Genomic DNA, 19433 nt, shown 5'->3' with positions numbered 1-19433 from the left:
TACATCAACAAGAGATGTGAGCAGGGTGCTAGTTGGCTAAGTATCTGTCTTCAGCTCGGGTCATGATCCCAGGATCCTGGGATGGAGCCTTTTGTTGGGTTGCCTGCTCAGAAGCTGCTTTTCCCTCTGCTGCTACCCTCCTCATCTCATGCATGGGCTCTCTCTCTAATAAAATCTTTAGAAAAGAGAGAAAGAGAGAGATGAGCCACACACACACACACGTGCCAAATTCTGAGATTGGGAAGGGAGGGAAAGTGACATGAAAGACAGTTCTGTTGTGTAATCCCAGCTCCTGGAAGCATTGCTCTCATACTGGGAGTGAATTCTGTTTTGTAATACCTGCTTTCAACTTGAGTCTGGCATGAGGGTAGCTTGATATAAGGAAGAGTCACCAGCAGGATTTGGAAAGGTAAAGGAAGGCAGGTTCTGCCATCAGGTTGAGTGGAACTCAAAGCCTGTTTCTATTGTTTCTGACTGTGTATGACCTCGGCCCAACTAATGAACAACTCTGGACCTCAGTCCATTTATGTGTCATTTGGGGCTAATAATCCCTACCTCACAGGATTTCGTGAGGACTAAACAAGATAACAAAAGTGTTTGGTAGGAATTACCTTCCTTTCCTCTTCCTAAAATATTTTGGAATAGCTAATTGTTAAAAAAAGAGCAAGAACATCTAACACATTTAAAGAACTTGGACATTTTGCATACCGCACTTCATGTCCTTAGGGTTTTAAGAAGACATGCTTTAGATCAGCACTGATGAGCAGAACTTTCTGCAATGATGGAAATGTTCCAGATCTACATGCCTGATGCCACAGTTTCTGCCCTCATGTGCTTATTGCCCCCTTGAGATGCCATTAGTGCACCTGTGGGACCGACTTCTTAGTTTTATTTCTAGTTATTATATTTTTTAAGATTTTATTTATTTATTTGACAGAGAGAGAGAGAGAGAGAGAGATATCATAAGTAGGCAGAGAGGCAGGCAGAGAGAGAGGGAGAAGCAGGCTCCCCGTAGAGCAGAGAGCCTGATGTGGGGCTCGATCCCAGCACCCTGAGATCGTGACCTGAGCTGAAGGCAGAGGCTTAACCCACTGAGCCACCCAGGTGCCCCGAGTTATTGTAAATTTAAATAGCCATGTGTGGCTAGCTGCTTACTCAACTGGACAGCACTCCTTCACATCTTCCTGGGTCTTTGACTATAAGGTTCTCCTGCCTTGGGGAGGCAGAAGAGTGAGTTGAAGCATGTAGACTCTGGAATCGGTCTGCCTGGAATGAAACCCCAGCTCACCCCTGGCAGAGCTCACATAAGCACGTTATGCCTTGGTTTCTTCATCCGTGAAAGGGGAATGTCAATGACAACAACCGTGCCTCATAGAAGATGTTGGGAGGAATAAATGGGTTAAGGCAAGGAACGGCACTATGATTATTTACTCGATAAAGACAGTCCTCGTGCTTTATTGCAACTGTACATTTACCCCCCTGGAAAACCCACTAGGCTATAAGCATTGTCCTAACACCAGTGCCAAGGACCATACCGGGTACAATTAGACTCTCAAAAAATAAGTGTTTAAAAAAGTATTGAAGGGACAGAGGGAGGGAGGGAAGTGGAGAAGGATCGGGGGAAAGAGGAAGAAGAAAGAATGAATGATGTAGGCAGTCATGTTTTCCATGAGGAGTGAAGAAAGACTCTAAAATAAAGCAAATGACAGAATACGAAAGCTTTCAATAAAAATTTCAGTAGAGACGACCACTGAAGATGAAGACAGAGAAGGTCCTCTGGGGGAAGACATACTCCCAAGACGACAGTGAAGCGATTTGATAGCTCAGAGAACCACGGAGAGAGAAAGGTGGACTTAGGGGTCTTGTTAATACCAGATCTACAAAAATAAAAGCTTCTATCATTTAAAATTGTGTTCAACCAAGCTTCTTCAAGAGAACACACTTTTGGGGTGTGTGACCCTATCTGTGGAGGTTACAGTCTAATTCAAAAGGCCCCGTTGGCAACGAAGCATGTGTTTGTAGGTTTTCCATTCGTAAGTTTTTATTAATGCTAGGTGCACCAGTTCCCCCCAAAAAGCAGTGTTGGGCAAGTTTTCATAACTGTTTATTCATTATAAATAGTAAATATTTACTGCACTTTTTACATGAAAGACATTTTTACAACACATTGTTGTTGGTTGAGACCGCAACACAGAGAGAGCACTTCTCTTGACCCATCACCCTCTATGACCAACGCATGAACTAAACTGGAACTACGTCTAGTCTCACTACCCCACTACATCATCGTTCTTAACTCTAAAGGGAATGTACTTGTGCCTACCTCGTTCATGGTTCCAAGAAGAGAAAGAAATAAATAACACTGCCTTCCACCTTCTCGTTCCTCTTAACAGCTCGAAGAAAACAAATTTATTGACATTCTAAAATGTCACCACACAAACGTATGTAAACCTCGGTTCCTATAATCTTTCCATATTGGATATCCTTGTATAACTTAAAAGTACATGAGAGCCACGTGGACATTTCTGCTCTTGCCCTGCCTTTCATAGAAAAGAGAAGAATGTAAACGTCGTCGTTGTAAAAGCATGATTCTCGAACACGGTCTCTAGTCAAAGGGAGCAAGCCGGGTGTTGGTTGTCCATTAAATGGCGAACATCATGCATTCTACCGCAATGAATCATGGGCTGCGAAAATAAAGCACCTGCAAAAATATAGTTCTGGTTCTGTTTCTACGGCCCTGGCCATTGCCAAAGCATCCGTGAGGTACACAGTATTGCACACCGATAAGCAGCTGTGGGAATGCTCGTCACTTCCTCTCCACCGCGCTTCCTTCCCCCCACCCCGGCCAGGTTGGCTTCAAAATGAAAATGAGCTGGGAAAATGTCCCATACCTCTCCCCACCCCGAGAAAGAAAACAAGCTTTTTCTCCCCGTTATCCCATATCCTGTTCACAAGGCTGTCCGCCCCGGGGACCTTTATTGACAACTGGGTTACAAATGAGGACAAGATCACAAATAATTTATTTGGGAGGTCCTTTACATCTAGTCTAACTTCCTAAAACATGGTGCCATTTATTTTTATATCAATTTCCAGTGTGTAGAAAAGTCAAGGATTCCTCCGTTCCTGCTTCGTGACGGGAGCAGTTTCAAAATTGTGTTAAGTGTCAGCATGGAACATCAAACATGTTAGAGTTTAGAGTACTCTCCGGCTATATTTTAGAACATTCTGCTTGCCTGAACCAATCCAGATAAATCTCACACACAGAGACACACACGCACACGCGCACGTGCACACAACTGGAATGTTTGGGCTCCTTGATCATCAGCGCTGAAGAGTCGGGGTATTTGATGTGTAGCCATGTTAAATCATTGCCTTCAAATGTTGCATTTGTCTTTTCACTGTTCCAGGCCCTCCTTTCTTCCACTGCTTTTGTCCAATATGTTCAAAAGAATTTGAAACCAACTACTGGAGAAAAAAAAAAAAAAATCAATCACTCTTCTTCATCTCCTGGCGAGACTGCCCCCCAAAAAGGTGATTTTTTTTTTTTTTTCTGAAAAGATTCTTCATGTGTAGGCTGTGGAGACTGGAAACAGGGCCAGTTTTAGCTCCAAGTGGACAGTTCACTTATGCGATATCTGGCTTGAGATAATGAAAGGCACCTGTAAGGAAACACACGTAGTTTTTTAGGTCATGCTGGGACAATTCACAGCAAGGGGCAAAATCAGCTACAGGCTGACAATGTCATATTTAATACCATGGTATCAAAGGATCGAGACTAATATTTTTATTCCGGAGACAAGTTTGACACAAGTCTGTGTCCTTGGGATTATACCCCATATGATCCTTGAGCTGACCTCATTAAGAACATGTGTTTCTAATGCCAGGGGTTATTTCATTTCGGCCAACCCTCGTGTTTCACCTAGTGGCAATCAGCCTTCACATCGCGGCAATTAATAACCGCAAGATGTTGTTGACATCACTTAAGAAAATAACGATACAAGGGAGCCCTTGCTGGAACAGTCGGCGGGCTTTGCCACAAAACGGATACTGGGATGTCAGGCCTAATCACGATGCCTCCGCCGCCGCCGCCGCCGCCCCTTTCTTAAGGAAGGGTGGAGATTTTTCATCCTGTCAGGGGTAATTAGCCCCAGAGAGACCAAGGCTTACTTTGTCCATACTGCCCATATTGGTAGCCTGTGACAGGGTCCATACTGTAGCCCGTGGTGCTGTAGGTGGGTGGACAGTAGGACTGAGATGTTGGCAGACTGTCCAAGCTCTTCATATGGTCTAGTCTCTGACTGCAGCTGGCCGACACCGTGGTGGTAGGTTCCAGGCCCCCGGTGAGAGGGGAGAGAGCGTAATCGGTCTGGGGCTGATGGGGTACACCACCGTGGTTGGTCAGGAGTCCCATTACCTAAAATAAACGGGCAGATTGGGAGGAAGTAAGAATGCAGAGAGGACCGGATCATAGCCGAGAGCTGAAAAGATAACTGAAAAAGTCCCATTTTTATTTCTTTGGAAATCTGCTGGGACAGAAGGCGCTGACCACAACGCCAAGGGACACAGACCCCGCACCATGCCCCGTGATAACCTCTGACTGCGGCTTCAGGAAAAGGAAATGCGGGGAGGGGAAAGGAAAAGAGGTGGAAAGAGAGCCTCCCCACGCTTCCAGTGATAAAATGGGCCTAGAATTTCAAAGGAAGGAAGGACAGAAGGATGGAGGGAGAAATTATATGTGTTCATGTAGAACAATGGCTAATCGTGTATTACAGCTGGAAGTTCCGCATGTGATTTTAAACAGACATTCACTTATATATATTTTCTTAAGTTCAGTGGATTAAAATGAAATTCTTTTTGTGTATTTTAAGAGACCTACGTCTATTCTCGGAGTGTTCCCTCCAAGAAAGTTCTCTCCCTATCTTGGCCATCCTTAAGGAATCAGAGATAGTTACTCCCTCCCTGATGCTCCTGAGTGCTTTCCTCATCCCTCCCACTGTGCAACCGTGACGTTGATCGCCTACTTTCAATTATGAGAGTTTTGGGGTCGATAACCTACTCACCTGTATAGTCCTAGCACCTACTTTCGTACTTGACACATACTAAGAACTGAAGGAAAAAAGGGGGGAGGGGGAAGGAAGGAAGGAGTGGTGAACAATTCTCCAAGTAACGGCCTCCATGCCCTGCCTTTTCATTTCTTATCTAAACATTTCATATATAAGAAAAAGAAAGAAAAACCTGAAATGCAAGCATGTTCTAAAAACTCTGTTCAATTTTCTAAAGAACCCTGGAGAGTGAGAGAACTTAAAACACAAAAAAACAAAAACAAAAACACAACCACCTTGTGATTAACAGAACAACTTTCAGATCGCGGGGAAGTGTTTCGCAAACTCAAGCTCACTGACCCTTACAGCTCCTGGAGATGGAAGTTAAGTGGCTAATTCATTTGGCAGCTGGAAAACTGCCACTGGAGAATGGGAGTGACTCTTCTCAACTTCGAACCATCCAGCTTTTTCAGGGGTCAAGAAACAATGGCAGAAGAAAATCAGGTACTCTGTGAAGAGCCTGTTGATCAAGCATTTCAGCAAGGGGGGGTTGCATAACAGCACACGTGGCCAGCATCTTCCTGCTGCTTTTGAGGGAGTTTGAAGCATATAGGGGTTAAAGTTATAAATAAGAGCAAGAGGAGAGGGGAGCAGTGAGCCCCCAGCCGTGACTCTGGCCTCATGCTGTCTACCGAGGCAATTCAGGCCACAGAAGCCTGGATGGAGGGCTCCCCGCAAGGTGGGAGACAGCGACTCGCCTTGCATCCTGGAAAAGACATCTTAAATTAGATTCCAAAATCAGATGCTCCCATCTAAACCAAATCTTCTTGAAATGCAGCTTTAAACGGATGTATGTTCAATTAGCCCCAACCGACAAGAGTGAGGGCAGATCTTCTTAACCAGTTTCTATAGGTGACCCTTTCTTCCTCTATTTTAACAAGGTACCAGCCTCCCCCACCTTTCCCCTGAACAGCTATTCTGTGTTTTCTCACCTGCCTTTTCGTTTGAGTTGTATGTGTGAGCACGTGGGAAGCCGGGGCAAGGGACGGGGGTAGTTGTGGGGAGGGTGTTTGTAGAAAGCAGGACAGCAATACCCAAATTTTTAAAGATGTTCCAGGGAATCTAAATTTTCTTGAGTTATGTGGTGTGGTGAAATAGCTTTTTTAAAAGACTTAAAAACTACTTATATTCTAAAAAAAAAAAATAATCATGTGTGACAGAGTGTCATTTTATTTTACTGGGGATTTGGGAAAAGTGAGAGTCACAAAACAAAGAATCTGTAGATTCTTGGAGTTCTAGGATGGCAGGCAGTCACCAGGATGTGGGGCTCTCATGGGCCCCCCCACACTGTTTATAGTAAGTTAATTACTTCATTTTCTTATTTAAGAACCTGGAACATAAACCAGAATGCATTTAAATTATTTCCTGAATGTTCTTCCACTTCCATATTTGTTTGTTTTCTTTTCTTGCCTTTGAGTTGGTATAGATGATTTTATAGTACATATATCTGGAATTTTTTTTTAAATGTTACTGATGAGGGAGCAGGAGGCTGGCTGAGGACAAAGCAAGAGCTGGCGCCTTGCACCCCCCCTTTCATCTGCTCCCCTCCATAGGTGTAGCATTCCTCAGGCACCCCTGACTGCCATAAAATGATAAATAGTTAACTTGCTGAGATCACAATCCTACAAGACAGGAGTCTCCCTTGGTTTGCAAATGTCCTTGAGATTACAACAAAGAAGTTACCTTATCAATAGCCCAATTTCCAGGGACACAGAACTCAGTTCCTCAAGCCCTAATGTCACCCTCCCCTCCATGAAAAACGGAAGGAGGCGGAGGTAGAAGGAAAAGTAAATAAAGTTAAATTTCTTCTAAACCTAAATCTCATTAACAAGGATGCTTGATAGCAGGAATGTAACATTCCACCAGACTTCCAATTGTCTTTACTTGATAGCAACTAAGCCTTCAATATCCTGATAGTATTCTTTGCCCCAATAGCACTTCTGGACACCCCTTTGTTCTCACCTACCCAACTCCTGTGTATATAACCAACCACCCCTCACAACCCGGGGCGGCAGCAGCTCTTCCTGCCCACGGGTCCTGTCCCCGTGCTTTAATAAACCACCATTTTGCACCAAAGATGTCTTAAGAATTCTTTCTTTAGTCATCAGCTCCGAACCTCACCCCACCGAACCTGACTTAGGTTCTGGGACTTCATCATTACTGATGTACTCATGTGTTAAATATTTTATTTCAGCCAAATTATGCAGGCATGTCTACTAGAAGAAAACGATCTAAAATAGAGGTTTTTCAGGGCCAAGCCTACCCTTTCCAATCAGGGCTATCTCTTTGTGTACTGGCCTGATGAAGAAGAATGGATGAGGAAAATAATAATATGACAAATGTGACCGTGGCAATGAGAGGGGGGATAATGACATGGACACAAATATTTTATTGTAAACTGTGCTAAGTAAAAACAAACACTTAGTAGAAGCAATTTGGTAATTCTATTAATCCCAAAAAGAAAAAAAGGTCTATGGAACTGGATAAAATGGAATTATATTTAAATTAATAGCACCCTTCCTGAAAATACTTACTTGAAACCTAGTTATATTCTTTTAAGGGAGAAATGGAATATTCGATACACAATTATCGTTGAAGAGCGAGAACAAACTGTTATTCAAAACATGCACACTCTCTCATGAGCTACACGTACATTTTTGTGATAAATGTATTTTTTTAATCCTCTGCCATATATTTCTTGTTTGCATTAACTTTGAAAGCAGTAATAATTTTGTCCATGGGAGAAAACCATGAAGATCGTAAAAGAGAAGAAATGAATCCTTCCTCCAAGCCAAGGTCAGCTGATGACTCATGGCACAACTTTGTGCAGTTGCTGAATTAGAAAATACTTGAGAACAAGATTTAAATCTAAGACCTAGAAAAATATCTCTGGGAGGATGGAGAAGACGCAGTAGGATTTGCCAGAGTCAGATTCCAGGGCAAAAAGAAAGATAGTCCCTTAAGTTTCCAGGACACATTGTCCTGAAGACATCACAGAGCATGACCCAATGAAGAGGGATGGTTGCTGAGCAAATGGAACAGGAGGAATCCCTTTGGGGTCTTCCTTTCAGTATTCCCCATACCCCACACAAAAAGCCAGTGACAGTTTCCACCTGAGCAAGAGCCCTTAGCTCAGCAGCCCAGTACCTGCAGTGGCTAACATGAAAACCGAAAAAGACCAAAGACCAACCAACTTTGCTCCCTTTGACTTCCCCGATAGAGCCCAAGAGACAGACATTCTCCCTCAAGTTCTTATGTCCACTGTCGTGGTCACATATTGTCCTGTGATTTCTTTCTCAAGATTATATAAAGATGGGCAAGAGGCACTAATATTTTCCTACACTAATAGTTTCCTAATCTCCCAAAATGGAGATTAACAAATAATTAGAAACTAACATGATTTATTCCAATGTTTCACATGGAGAAAACTTGAGAATACATCTTTTTAATAACTTCTAATTTAAAAAATGAAAAGGAAATCTGCGTTGGAAAATAAAATAGCAAATATATCACTACAAAACGGATTACTTTCCCCTAACATAATTTAAAACCTCAAGTCTCTATGGAAGGGTCCCATTACACTTTTATGTACATTTTTTTAAAAACTATTTTGTATTTCATGTGGTTCAAGGGAAACTATGGAAATTTCTTTTTGCTCCACAAAGAGGTTGGTAAACGAACTTCTTAGAACTCCCCCAATATGGTTATGGAATGTCTTCCAGTCATATTTTCTTTCTATGAATATTATCCCAATTTCTTTTATACATGCTTTTCCTACAGCAATTTGTCATTCAAAGCCTAAAATAAAATCTTCATTTGTTGCAAAATGGGGTAGGTTTCCCCCCTCATAAACCATTAGTAAGCTGTTTCTACGACAGACTGGCATTTTGGGGGTGTGGGGGGCATTGAGGGAACCATAACTGCCTGGTTTTCACAAACAATTTCAAAGAAAAATAAACTCAGGGCTAATGATTTCTGTCTACAGAACACCGACCACACTCTTACTAAATGCCAGATAATCAGTCCAGGAGATGCAATGACCAAGAATAATTTTCCTGCAATAAAGATCTCTGTTCTGTCCCACTGAGAATGGATGCAGGAGGAAGATTTCACACTGAGTACAACTCCTAGGTAAGGCATCTGAAAAAACCACTATTAAGCATCTTTCTAAATCACTACCTCCAAAAACACTTCCCAGACACTGTTTCTAAATTGCTTTATGGGTAACCTCTTTAAAAATCCAAAGCCTTGGAATCGTGTGCCAACACATGTGCTGATCCTTCCGTCCTTCGAATTATTACAGACATTTTCGAAAGATCTCTTTTAGGTCATTCTCAAGTTTCAGAATTCCAAATAGGTTGTTTATATCCTGATTGGAAGAGTATATGGTTCAGGGGGAAAAAAAATTCTTTACAATTGCTTCATGCCATATTTCTCTTGAATTAATTTTCCTATTGGGAGATTAAATATAAAAAACAAAAACTATGGGCCAAATGAAGATTTATGTTTAAACCAATGAGTCTGGAAAATATTTGTCTTAGCCTAAGTGTTATGGTTTTGCCATCAGCTCATCAGAAATCTCAAACAATTTGGCAAATTATGGTGTACATCTTGGTGCATCTTTTTTCCTGTAGGAATCCAGGTTCATGTCTTTACTTTCTTTTTTGTTCTTAAGTCATCAGACTTGTGATTTAGCATTCAATGATATACATTTCTGTATGTTTTAGAAAACATGGCTGTGAAATAAAGCTATGTACGATATAAAGGGTTTGTTGTGCTTTTTTTTTTTAAGCTTCTAACTTCACCTCCAAAACTGTATATACTGACTGCATATATTCTTAATTTGGATAATGTATTTTCAAAACCAAACAAAAATACTCGAATGTCTACATGGTTTTAGTTTTTTGGTTTTTGGTTTTGTTTGGGTTTTTTTGTTGTTGTTTTGTTTTGTTTTGTTTTCTGTTTTGCTAACACAGATGCTGCAGGAGTCGTGTGTCTGATGGTTAAATTTCAGTGACTGTATCTTGGAGTCTGGAAAAGCCTAAATTTGAACAACCAAGAACCAGAATGTTGCCTTCAGATTCAAATGCCTTAGGAATGATCCTGCAGTTGATTAGAATCTAAATAATTAGATTTTTGGCCCTGTCTATTTAAAAGCTGTAAGAGGGAAGTTGCCTGAGGGCAGAAGTTTCTTTAAGGTAAGTATGGTGACCTTCTCACCCACACCCACAATTATGGGAAGGGCATGCCTGACCTTTCTTTACCTAACCAGATAGAAAACCAGTGTTTGTAAAATGTCCAGCTAAACACATCCGTATTCTTTTATTTTACTCTTTGGCTTACATTTTGCAAGTAGCTATGTTTAATGCATGATTCAAGAGTATGAGTACCAGACAAGTGCGGTTCATATGCTACATGGACTTCTAAGTTCCATGTAAAGAGCATAGTCAGTCCTGTTTCAGATCAATTCTGAGTGACAGATGTGATTTAATCTCCAGCCCTATGACCGATCACAGAATTACTTCTATTTCCTCAATTCTTTAGAGTACCTATTTCTCAATAGTGCTAAGCTGTTAAATTGACAGCAATATTCGTTAGGCACTGCTGACTAAAACATAAATCCAGGCAAAGACTCAGCATAGAAATGGCTTGCAATGATGACATGTACACACACATGCACACACACATACATCTTGTTTACTTCTAGCCCATGATGATCCTGTCCATCTATTATCAATAAAATATAGCCCATTAAGAAAGAGCTTATTCCACCCAAATGAAAAAGGTGCCAGTTAATACAGTTGGTATTTGACTGTTAGACCCACCATGGGTCATAATAAAATTCTCATATGTTTTAATTCATTTACGCATGCCTGCATTTAATATGCTTTGTGACCATGTCTACAATTAATATGATTTATGAGAAAAGAACATGTGCAATATTGGGGTGGAGGGGTAGAGCATCCACTTTTCTTCTTCTATGAATGAAAAATACAACAAAACGGCTCAAGGAAAATTGTTGGCTGTTAGCATATTGAGATGGACTGACAGAGCCCTGAGTAAACTTGAGGGAGTTAATGATATCCTCTTATCTGACCCTGACACATTTGCAGCATGTAATTTACAGAAGCTCTGTCCAGGGAATCTTGACAAATGCTCCTAACGATGTCAGGGCAATGTTCCATTCTAATGTAAAACAGATGTGGGTCAGATACCCTCATTCATCACTTAACACAGAGAGTCTCAAACTCTCTCTGGGAGGAATGGCATTACCTGCTGTTAACTCTTCCCACCACCCCAGCAGTCCTCGGAAAGGTAAGCACTCAAACCCATCACCACTTCAAAAACGTGTCTGAACACGTGACTGTGGAAAATCAAACATATATCTTGCTTTAATTTCATGACGACTTCTGGACATGTTTGCTAAATATTAATTGGCCCTCTGGGACCTGGGATTCCAAATCTAGAAAGGGAAAAGCTTTACACTTGGGCATCCCACAGTACTTCAGGGAGATGGATTAAAACCTCGTCGCTGATTGCCCATACAGGAAACCTGCATTCAGGGAACTGTGGCGTTGAGTCACTGTCACGTGACCACTCATAATGCAGCCCCTTAACTGCCCAACTCTGTCTAAGATTCACGCACACACACACAAGCTTATAATAAATTAAAAGTCCACGTTGGCTTTCAGAAAGAAGGGCTAAACTCTGCCCCTTTGAAACAAAAGATGTTGGGCAACACTGTATTCTCTTGCCCCTGAAATTTTCCCTTCCGCCAACATCCCACCGACACCAAGGACAGACACTCCAGCCTACTAAGGGAGGACGACAGCCGCCCATCGCAACAAGGAAATTTCCTCTTTCTTCCAGGCCAGGTGTGAGGTAGGCAAATATTTCCATGGCTGCCAAAGTCAAGGTCATAAGATGCCATCTACAAATGCTTAAGGTTACAGAAGAGAAGCTTACCTGTCCTTCTCTTCATGGGAAAGAAGGTATGTTCTCAGGGTAGAAGAAGGGATCAATGATTAAGACCGAGTGATACTAATTTAATGAGTAGATGTCACAAAGGCTATTTCTATTAACCACGGGAAAGCAGAGGACAGCCTTGCAAAAGTCTAAGAATGAATATATCCTCCAGGAAATGTGTTCTGGCCTGTTTCACAGGCTTTGTGGTAAGGCAGAATAAGCATCCATTCAAGATGCATGGAAATTTGTAGTAACTCTACAGCTATGGGACGTCTGAGAATACAGTCTTCCAAGAACCAGAAGCTATTACCCCACTAAGCTAAGATCCTGTGTACCTCGATTCTCTCCCTGACTCAATTCCAGGGACACTGAGCCAATAAAGATGTTGTGTTGCTTTTCTGCCTGCAAATTTATTTATGTCCTTGATCACAAATTGGGCAGCGGCTGTGTCTCCTATCACACAGGAGACTGGTGTTTATGCTGGAAACACCTAGGGTTTACAGTGAAACCGTTTATAGAGTCTTTAAGCTGCAGAAACCACATCTGCTCCTACAGGTCTTGACAAAGTAGTGTCTTTGTAATTTAGTGATTGAAAGAATATTCCGCAATTGGTAACTCAAAGTTGTTTGGTCAGATTGTCCCTTACTTTTTAAGGTCTTTCCATTGTACCTGTTCTCTTAGCTACCTCTACTCTTCACTGAAGAGGGAAACTTAGCATTTGTCAGATTCACTTACCTTTGATGTATTCAGTACTATGAAGCTGTAGATATTTTTTAAATGTACCCATGTCAATATTGTATTTCAGTAAGTCAATAAGAATAAGGAAAGGAAACTATCAGGATAGCCCTGTTCTTTCCCCACTCCTAGCCCCATGGAATAAAGAACCATTGGCTCATTCTTGCTGTAGTGAGTTTTTATGTATTTGTAATCTGAATTTCTCAAACAAAACCAAGTTGTATATATCATACTTCTGGGACTACTGTATCTCAGGCACATTACAATTCCTGCATTCTCAATGGATACCAATATTCTTTAAAATGTCTGTATAGGGGGCACCTGGGTGATCAGTGGGTTAAAGCCTCTGCCTTTGGCTCAGGTCATGATTCTAGGGTCCTGGGATGGAGTCCTGCGCATCAGGCTCTCAGCGGGGACCCTGCTTCCCCCCCTCTGTATCTGCCTGCCTCTCTGTCTACTTCTGTCCGTCAAATAAATAAATACAATCTTTAAAAAAAAATATCTGACTAGAACAACTGAAAACACTCCACTCAACCAAGAAACTGCCATCCTTTTGATATCACTCAGTTTCCACATTTGTCTTTGGCAGGGACAAACGTGATGTTTTTGGTTTTGGTCAGAGGTTCACAGGCTATTTCGCAGTAAACAGTAGTGAAAGTCCTATTGCATTCGTATTACTGCTTCATGAAAAAGCATTTTCAAATTTCCAAAGTACTGTGTTTTCAGCCAAGCTCTACTGGACAAGTTGTTGTTGTTGTTGTTATCTTCCCCCTTTAACAAGAAGATGAAACAGAAATGGAGAGAGTTTAAGCAACTTTCCTGAGGACACACAGCTAGCAAGTGGTGGGTAAGTTTTGAAATCTGGTGCTTTTGACCTTGAGGCTTCTTCTTCAGCTTGATGAGTTACGTCCACACTGCCATCAAGTCACTAAGCAGGAACTCTTTCCTTTCTTTATGCCCCTATCTGCCTGTCTAAATAGTACTAAGCAGTTCACAGCTTCTTCTTTAAAATTACTCTTTTCCCGGCCAAGATTTTCTGCAGAGGGGGGTACAATGTGTGGAAGGGAAAGGTAACATCAGACATTACATAAAAAGAAGAATCATTCATAAAAAAAAAAAAAAATAAAGGGAAGCATTTGAAACATAAACAAATTAGGAGCAGGTCTCCAACTGGGTTTTCTCTCATTCAGCTCTTCCTAGGAAATGTTCCTCAAAACTTGGTAATTTAAAATTCAACCAAAGGACTCCATAGTTAGATCAGAAAACATGGAGTGAAACAAGTATGTTTCTACACTGCAAGACTTGTCAGAGCCTTTAGTAGGCTAATGTGTCCTGGGACTTTGGAAGAAAAAGGGATATAATTTGTAACATTTATCAAGTGGTTGATTCAGAATCCATTTACCCCAAACCACCTTTCAAAGAGCCCACTATGGGGAACAAGCCTTTATGATGAGGCAGTGCTTGGTTCTTGGGTGTTCCAAGATGATTAGAGCCTACTATCACTCTAGAAGCTCTTAGTAAAGAGGGGAATGGATACATTATCATATAATACAGCATGGTATGTGGTACGTGTTTTCACAAGGTACGAACACACCAACGGACATCAAGAGAGGCTAAAAGACTAAGTTCTGCCTGCAAGAGTCATGGCAGAATTGCCACTGAACTAGAAATTTTCCTGTGGAGTCACACATATAGAGAGAGGCTCAGCCCTGCGGGCAGTTTTGAAATCCAAAGTTCAATTAGATTTTTTAAATGCAAGCTGCCCAAAATGAGACCTCAGTTTTTTGTGAGATAAGCAGGTAAGTTATTTCTTTAAATAATGCCCACCTCCTTCATTTCTTCAGGGTTGAGGATGGGCTGCCGTCCTGTCCCAGGTAGGAAATGTTCCCTTCCAGGTAGAACTCCTACCCTGTGAATCTGTAAAATGCACTGTCTCACAACTGCCCATCTTTCTCGTTGATCAGTGAGAACAGTGCAATCACCAACCTCAGAAAGTCTAGTTCACTGCACTTTAGTTAAATGTCAAGAGTAATTTTTAAATATTGTACTGTACATTGAAAAATACACACCTCTGATGAGACCCAGACTGTTTCACAGAAACAGATTTCTTTAGAAAAAAGAAAACAAAAAATAGTACACAACTAATGAGTAAATCCAGTCCTCTGTGTCTGCAGTACAAAGCACACATTCAGTCCCTAATTGAATAAATATGCAAGTATTCAGATTTCTGTAGATATTGCCATTTTGCAAATGCGGTAATAAATTAAAAGCTTTACATTGCATTCCAACCACACATAAAGGGTCGATTCAGATCACTGGCCTCACACTAGAACCCAGCACGGCTTTGCTGGGCTTTACTGACTACAAAGAAAAACTTTTTATTCTAGGAGTTTAGTGATAGACCTAGCAATCACACTCAATTTTTTCTCCCCCAATAGCTACAAAACTTCAAATGGACCCCAAAACCATGAGGCTGTTGCCTTCGATTTGTCCAACCCACGAGACGAGGGAAAGTAGCTGATGGACTTTCTCTTTAAATCAATACAGCAGACCCACAAAAAATGTAATTCAGCAAGAAAGGTTTGCTTGTGGCTCATTTCAGTGAGATGATGTAAGATTCAGTCATTGATGCTGCTCCCTCCCTTCCTTAAAAAAAGGAGATTTGGGCCAAGTCGTCCTTTCTTGCAAAATTCTCCCAATCTGTAACAAACTCAAGAGGCTGCGGCCAGAGCTGACAAAAACCAGGGCCTGCCTCCTCTTCTTTAAGGGGAGCAACCACAACCTTCGGAGAAAAACCAAAGGCACCGGGTCAATTACAGCCCCCACCGATCCAACAAATGGATTAACATTTGCTGATTAGCAGCAGCGTTTTCAGCATGGAGCAGAGCATCTCGAAAACATAGCGCAGCAGGATGGAAACATGCAAATGGCCCATAGTTATTCTGGTGTAGCTGAAATGGGCTCATTTATAATCATAAACATCCTGGAGCCTTCATAAACACGTGAGGCTGCAGCCCTGGCTTTGAGCTCATGGGCTGCTTCAGAAATGAAACAGAAGGCTCCAGCTTTGGAGGGGCTGCCACTTTTGCATGGACTGTCTCTCCGTCTGAGCTTTGTTTGACACCCAACCAATCTCTTTAATCAAAATCATTCCTTTTTTCCTCCACAGGTGAATTTCTGGAAAGTGTCAAGGGGAGGAAGTGCCTCTGTTGGGAAACGGACTGGTGGTGGCAGGCCACCTGCTTATCTGGTTCTCCGCAATGACAAAGGAGGGCCGAGGGTGCCAAGCCTGCAACCTGGGTGTGAAATGGACAAGACGAATGGCCGGGCATCGAGCAGCTTCTGCACGCGTGCCCAAAAACGGCCAGAGAAATAGCTCTCCTGAAACAGGAGCCGCCTCCACACCCCCGACCAGGGTAAATCTTACCGCTTTTCCATGGATCAACAGTACAAGAAAAGGTCAAGGAATTACCACGCCACAGTGGAAAAGATTTCTTCTTCTACGCCACCGAAAAGTACCCATCACAACCATTCTTAATGACGATACTGCCTCCACTTAACAGGCTGATCTGCTGTAAGCCCTTATTCCTCCTCTGGACAAAGAACCATCATTGTGCCTTGCAGCTATGGAATCTGAGATCATTGTGAACACCGTGGTGCAAAAAATGACAAGCAAAATCAAAAGCAGTCTTGAGTTTTGTATACACATATTAACACTTAAATGCTTCTCCCTAATAAGTGTCGGGATTAACAAATGTTTGTCAAAAGAAACTGTGCTGAGCAATTGAAATCTGATTTGAAATGGAACCACGACGGTCTAATACATATATGCATGAAATGAAGACGTGCCCTAATAAGCGTGGCTCCCACCAAATATCCAATTTACATACATTACACACTAATAATCTCAATTTTAATATTCTTTAAAAGGAACTGGATGGGTGGTTGAGTTAAAGGTTTTCTTTTGTAAAATGGGGATAAGAACAAAAGTTGATCCCGGTTGTCCTCCGCCATTAACCACTGTCTCGTTAGTAGGACAATCTACCTCCTCTTTCTTGGGTCCATCCGTCCCCATGAAGCCGTGATCCCACAACTAGACGGAACAGATGCGTGGTCCACAGGCTTGATGAGATGTGCAGACCTACGCTTTGTTCCTGAGGTGTTGAGCAGCAAACAAACATTCAAGTGTTTTTAAGCCTGGTACACCAGGCTTTATGAGAGTTTTTTTCTTTCCTCAGTAGATTATTCATGAAACCGGACAGGTGTACTGGTTATTCAATTACAGCTTATCCAAGACCTGGACAAAAATTTGAAATGAGGCCTCGGAGCGTAGCTCTTACCATAGGGATTTATTAATAACAGTTAGACGTTCCTCAAAACAAAACTTTTTTTTGGTAATTTAAGCCCATTTTCTTATTTTGTCGTTGGTTTCACTCATAAACCAGAAACGAAAATCTGCCCATCTGCTCTAAACATAAAATGTGTTCATAATAATCCAGATTTATGCCAAATGTATTTTTAAGTATTGCCGAATTGAGAGAGTACTCAAAATTTACGGCCTCTAAGGTTGCAACGAGGACTTCCTCTCTTTAAGGAGGAAAATGCTTAAAATGATCGTAGGAAAGGCTCAGAAAGCTTCTTGGATATCAAATGGCTCTGTAGGAAAAAAAAAATGTCAATGATATAAGAGTAAATGAATCAAAACCATATGGATCAAATTTTCCCTAAAATACACAGTTTGAAAAATTAAGGAGGAAAAGTGCTTGGCAAAATGTGTTTTAGGTTTTACCAAACCCAAAACATTTGAAGAATCATTTGCAATGGTTGATGAACCCTGAATGCAGCCAAGTTGGCCCATTTTTGTATACAACATAATAGTAAAAAAAAAAAAAAAAGCTTTCCAGAAACCATGCAACCCCAATGATACTGTATTTCACTCAAGAAATCATTAGAAACCGTCACAAAAAACTGTGGCAATTATAGCCCTGGGATGGGGCTGGGGCATGAAATGATAAAAGTTTGTTAAATTAATTGGCCTTGTTTTGGGGGTTTGGTTCTGTGTGTTCTGGACATGGCGGGGTGGGGGGGGGCAGTAAGGGTAGTGTTTCCTGCAAAGGAGAGTTAATTGGAAGAACATGGGCCAAATGTTAATTAGTCTCATGTCTTAAGCATATGGTAGGATTTCCCTGGCGCTCTGTATTCCAAGTCAGCATTCCTTCCTCTCTCCTCCATGTGCAGTAAGGTGCTGGGAACGTGCCATCTGAGTCTGGAGGGGAAATACATGGTCTCTATTTCTCTGTGTTCTTTCTGTACAGTCCCCACACCAAGACAACACAACCTTCCCAAAGAAGGCTGCTACTGCGGGAAAAAGCCCTCACTAGAGAGACTTGTAGGGTCTTCTCAGAAGCTGTTTGCCATTCAGTCTGAGGAGACCCATCTCTTACACGGGGTATGTGGTTCAGTTGAAAGGCAGTTCAGAGGCAGCAGAAAAGGCTGAGATCATAGCCTGTCCCCTCTGTCACCCATCCCTGGGACTCTTGTCTCAGATTCCCCAACAGATCCAGTCTCTGGGAGAATGTGAAGCCAACCCCTCCTCTTGGTGAAGCCTTTGGACGACGCCTGCAGGAAAATCAGGTCAAATATCAGTGCTGGACCTCTGAAAGACTCGCTAAGCCATTACACTTCCTCAGCAAGTGAAATGTATCGTTTGTGTTTATATGAGAATTAGTAACAACTGGAAGAGAGAGATTTTGGGCTCTGAAATTGGCCAGCAGTTCACCCTGCCATTTAGATCATTGTGCGGCAATGGTCTCAGTTTTTCCACAAGAAAAATGGTCAAATTCTTCAGATACAGCTACTGTTTCCCTCAGAACAAGAGAAGCTTGAGGAAGGATACCCACGTTTCTAAAATTTCTTGTGAATATTCTAATCTTTTGTCAAAATACATGTCAGTCTATTGCTCCTCAAATCTGACCAGCGGGACAGGTGTGACTTCTGTGTCACTCTGTCACACCTGTCCCTCATGAAGTTGAGACCCTCCCTGAGAAAAGCACTGAGCAGGACATTTAAGAAATACACTGGGGCTGGCTGATGGCTCTGAGGAATCCTGGCTTGAGGGAGGAGATATGTCCGAGACTCCAGAAGAAAACCAAAACTAGGACTCGCACATAGAGAGAAACAAGTCTCATGGGATCCAAGTCTGAATGGCCAGCCCCACCAGGAAGAAAGTCAAACACGATGCACACATTATTTTGAACAGGTCAAACAGCCTCCACTGAAAAGACCTAAAATAAATTGATTGAAAGAATTCAAAAGAATTTAAATCCAATTCCATGTAAGTGAGCTGGCGGGGAAAGGCCAATGCTGAAGTGTTAAGATAGAAAGCAACATGGAAAGCTATATACACTATTATTTCCATTATATTTTTTTAAAAGGCCTTTTTTTAAAAGGTAAGACCCAAAAGAGCTGGAACACAGTATGTAAAAATATTAACAAAGGTTGCCCAGGGAAATTTCTTTTTTCTACTCTGAAGACACTTTAAAATTGTTTTTTCCATTTTCTATAATAACCATGCAGGACCTTTATTATCAGGGAAGTTAATAGGAAAAGTGTGTAAAGCAAAAAAGATGTAAA

General features: G+C 41.7%; 1 protein-coding gene across 3 annotated transcripts in view; it reads right to left on the bottom strand.

The window, feature by feature from the left end:
* Window positions 1–2987: 2987 nt before the first annotated feature.
* PAX3 (paired box 3) overlaps window positions 2988–19433 on the bottom strand; it is a 98222-nt gene continuing 81776 nt past the window's right edge. For 2 of the 3 annotated variants that reach the window (XM_059167917.1, XM_059167918.1), the window contains exons 8-9: window positions 4165–4411; window positions 2988–3656 (exon numbers count right to left, since the gene is read on the bottom strand). In XM_059167917.1, coding sequence (XP_059023900.1) covers window positions 3622–3656; window positions 4165–4411 — 282 coding nt within the window. In that variant the 3' untranslated portion in view covers window positions 2988–3621. The remainder of the gene's footprint in view (window positions 3657–4164; window positions 4412–19433) is intronic. The other variant, XM_059167920.1, reaches the window with a different exon arrangement.

This window comes from Mustela lutreola, chromosome 3 (genome assembly GCF_030435805.1).
Source record: "Mustela lutreola isolate mMusLut2 chromosome 3, mMusLut2.pri, whole genome shotgun sequence".
Lineage (NCBI taxonomy): Eukaryota > Metazoa > Chordata > Mammalia > Carnivora > Mustelidae > Mustela > Mustela lutreola.
The sequence above is the reverse complement of the archived record's forward strand: the minus strand, read 5'-3'. Positions and strand labels throughout refer to the sequence as shown.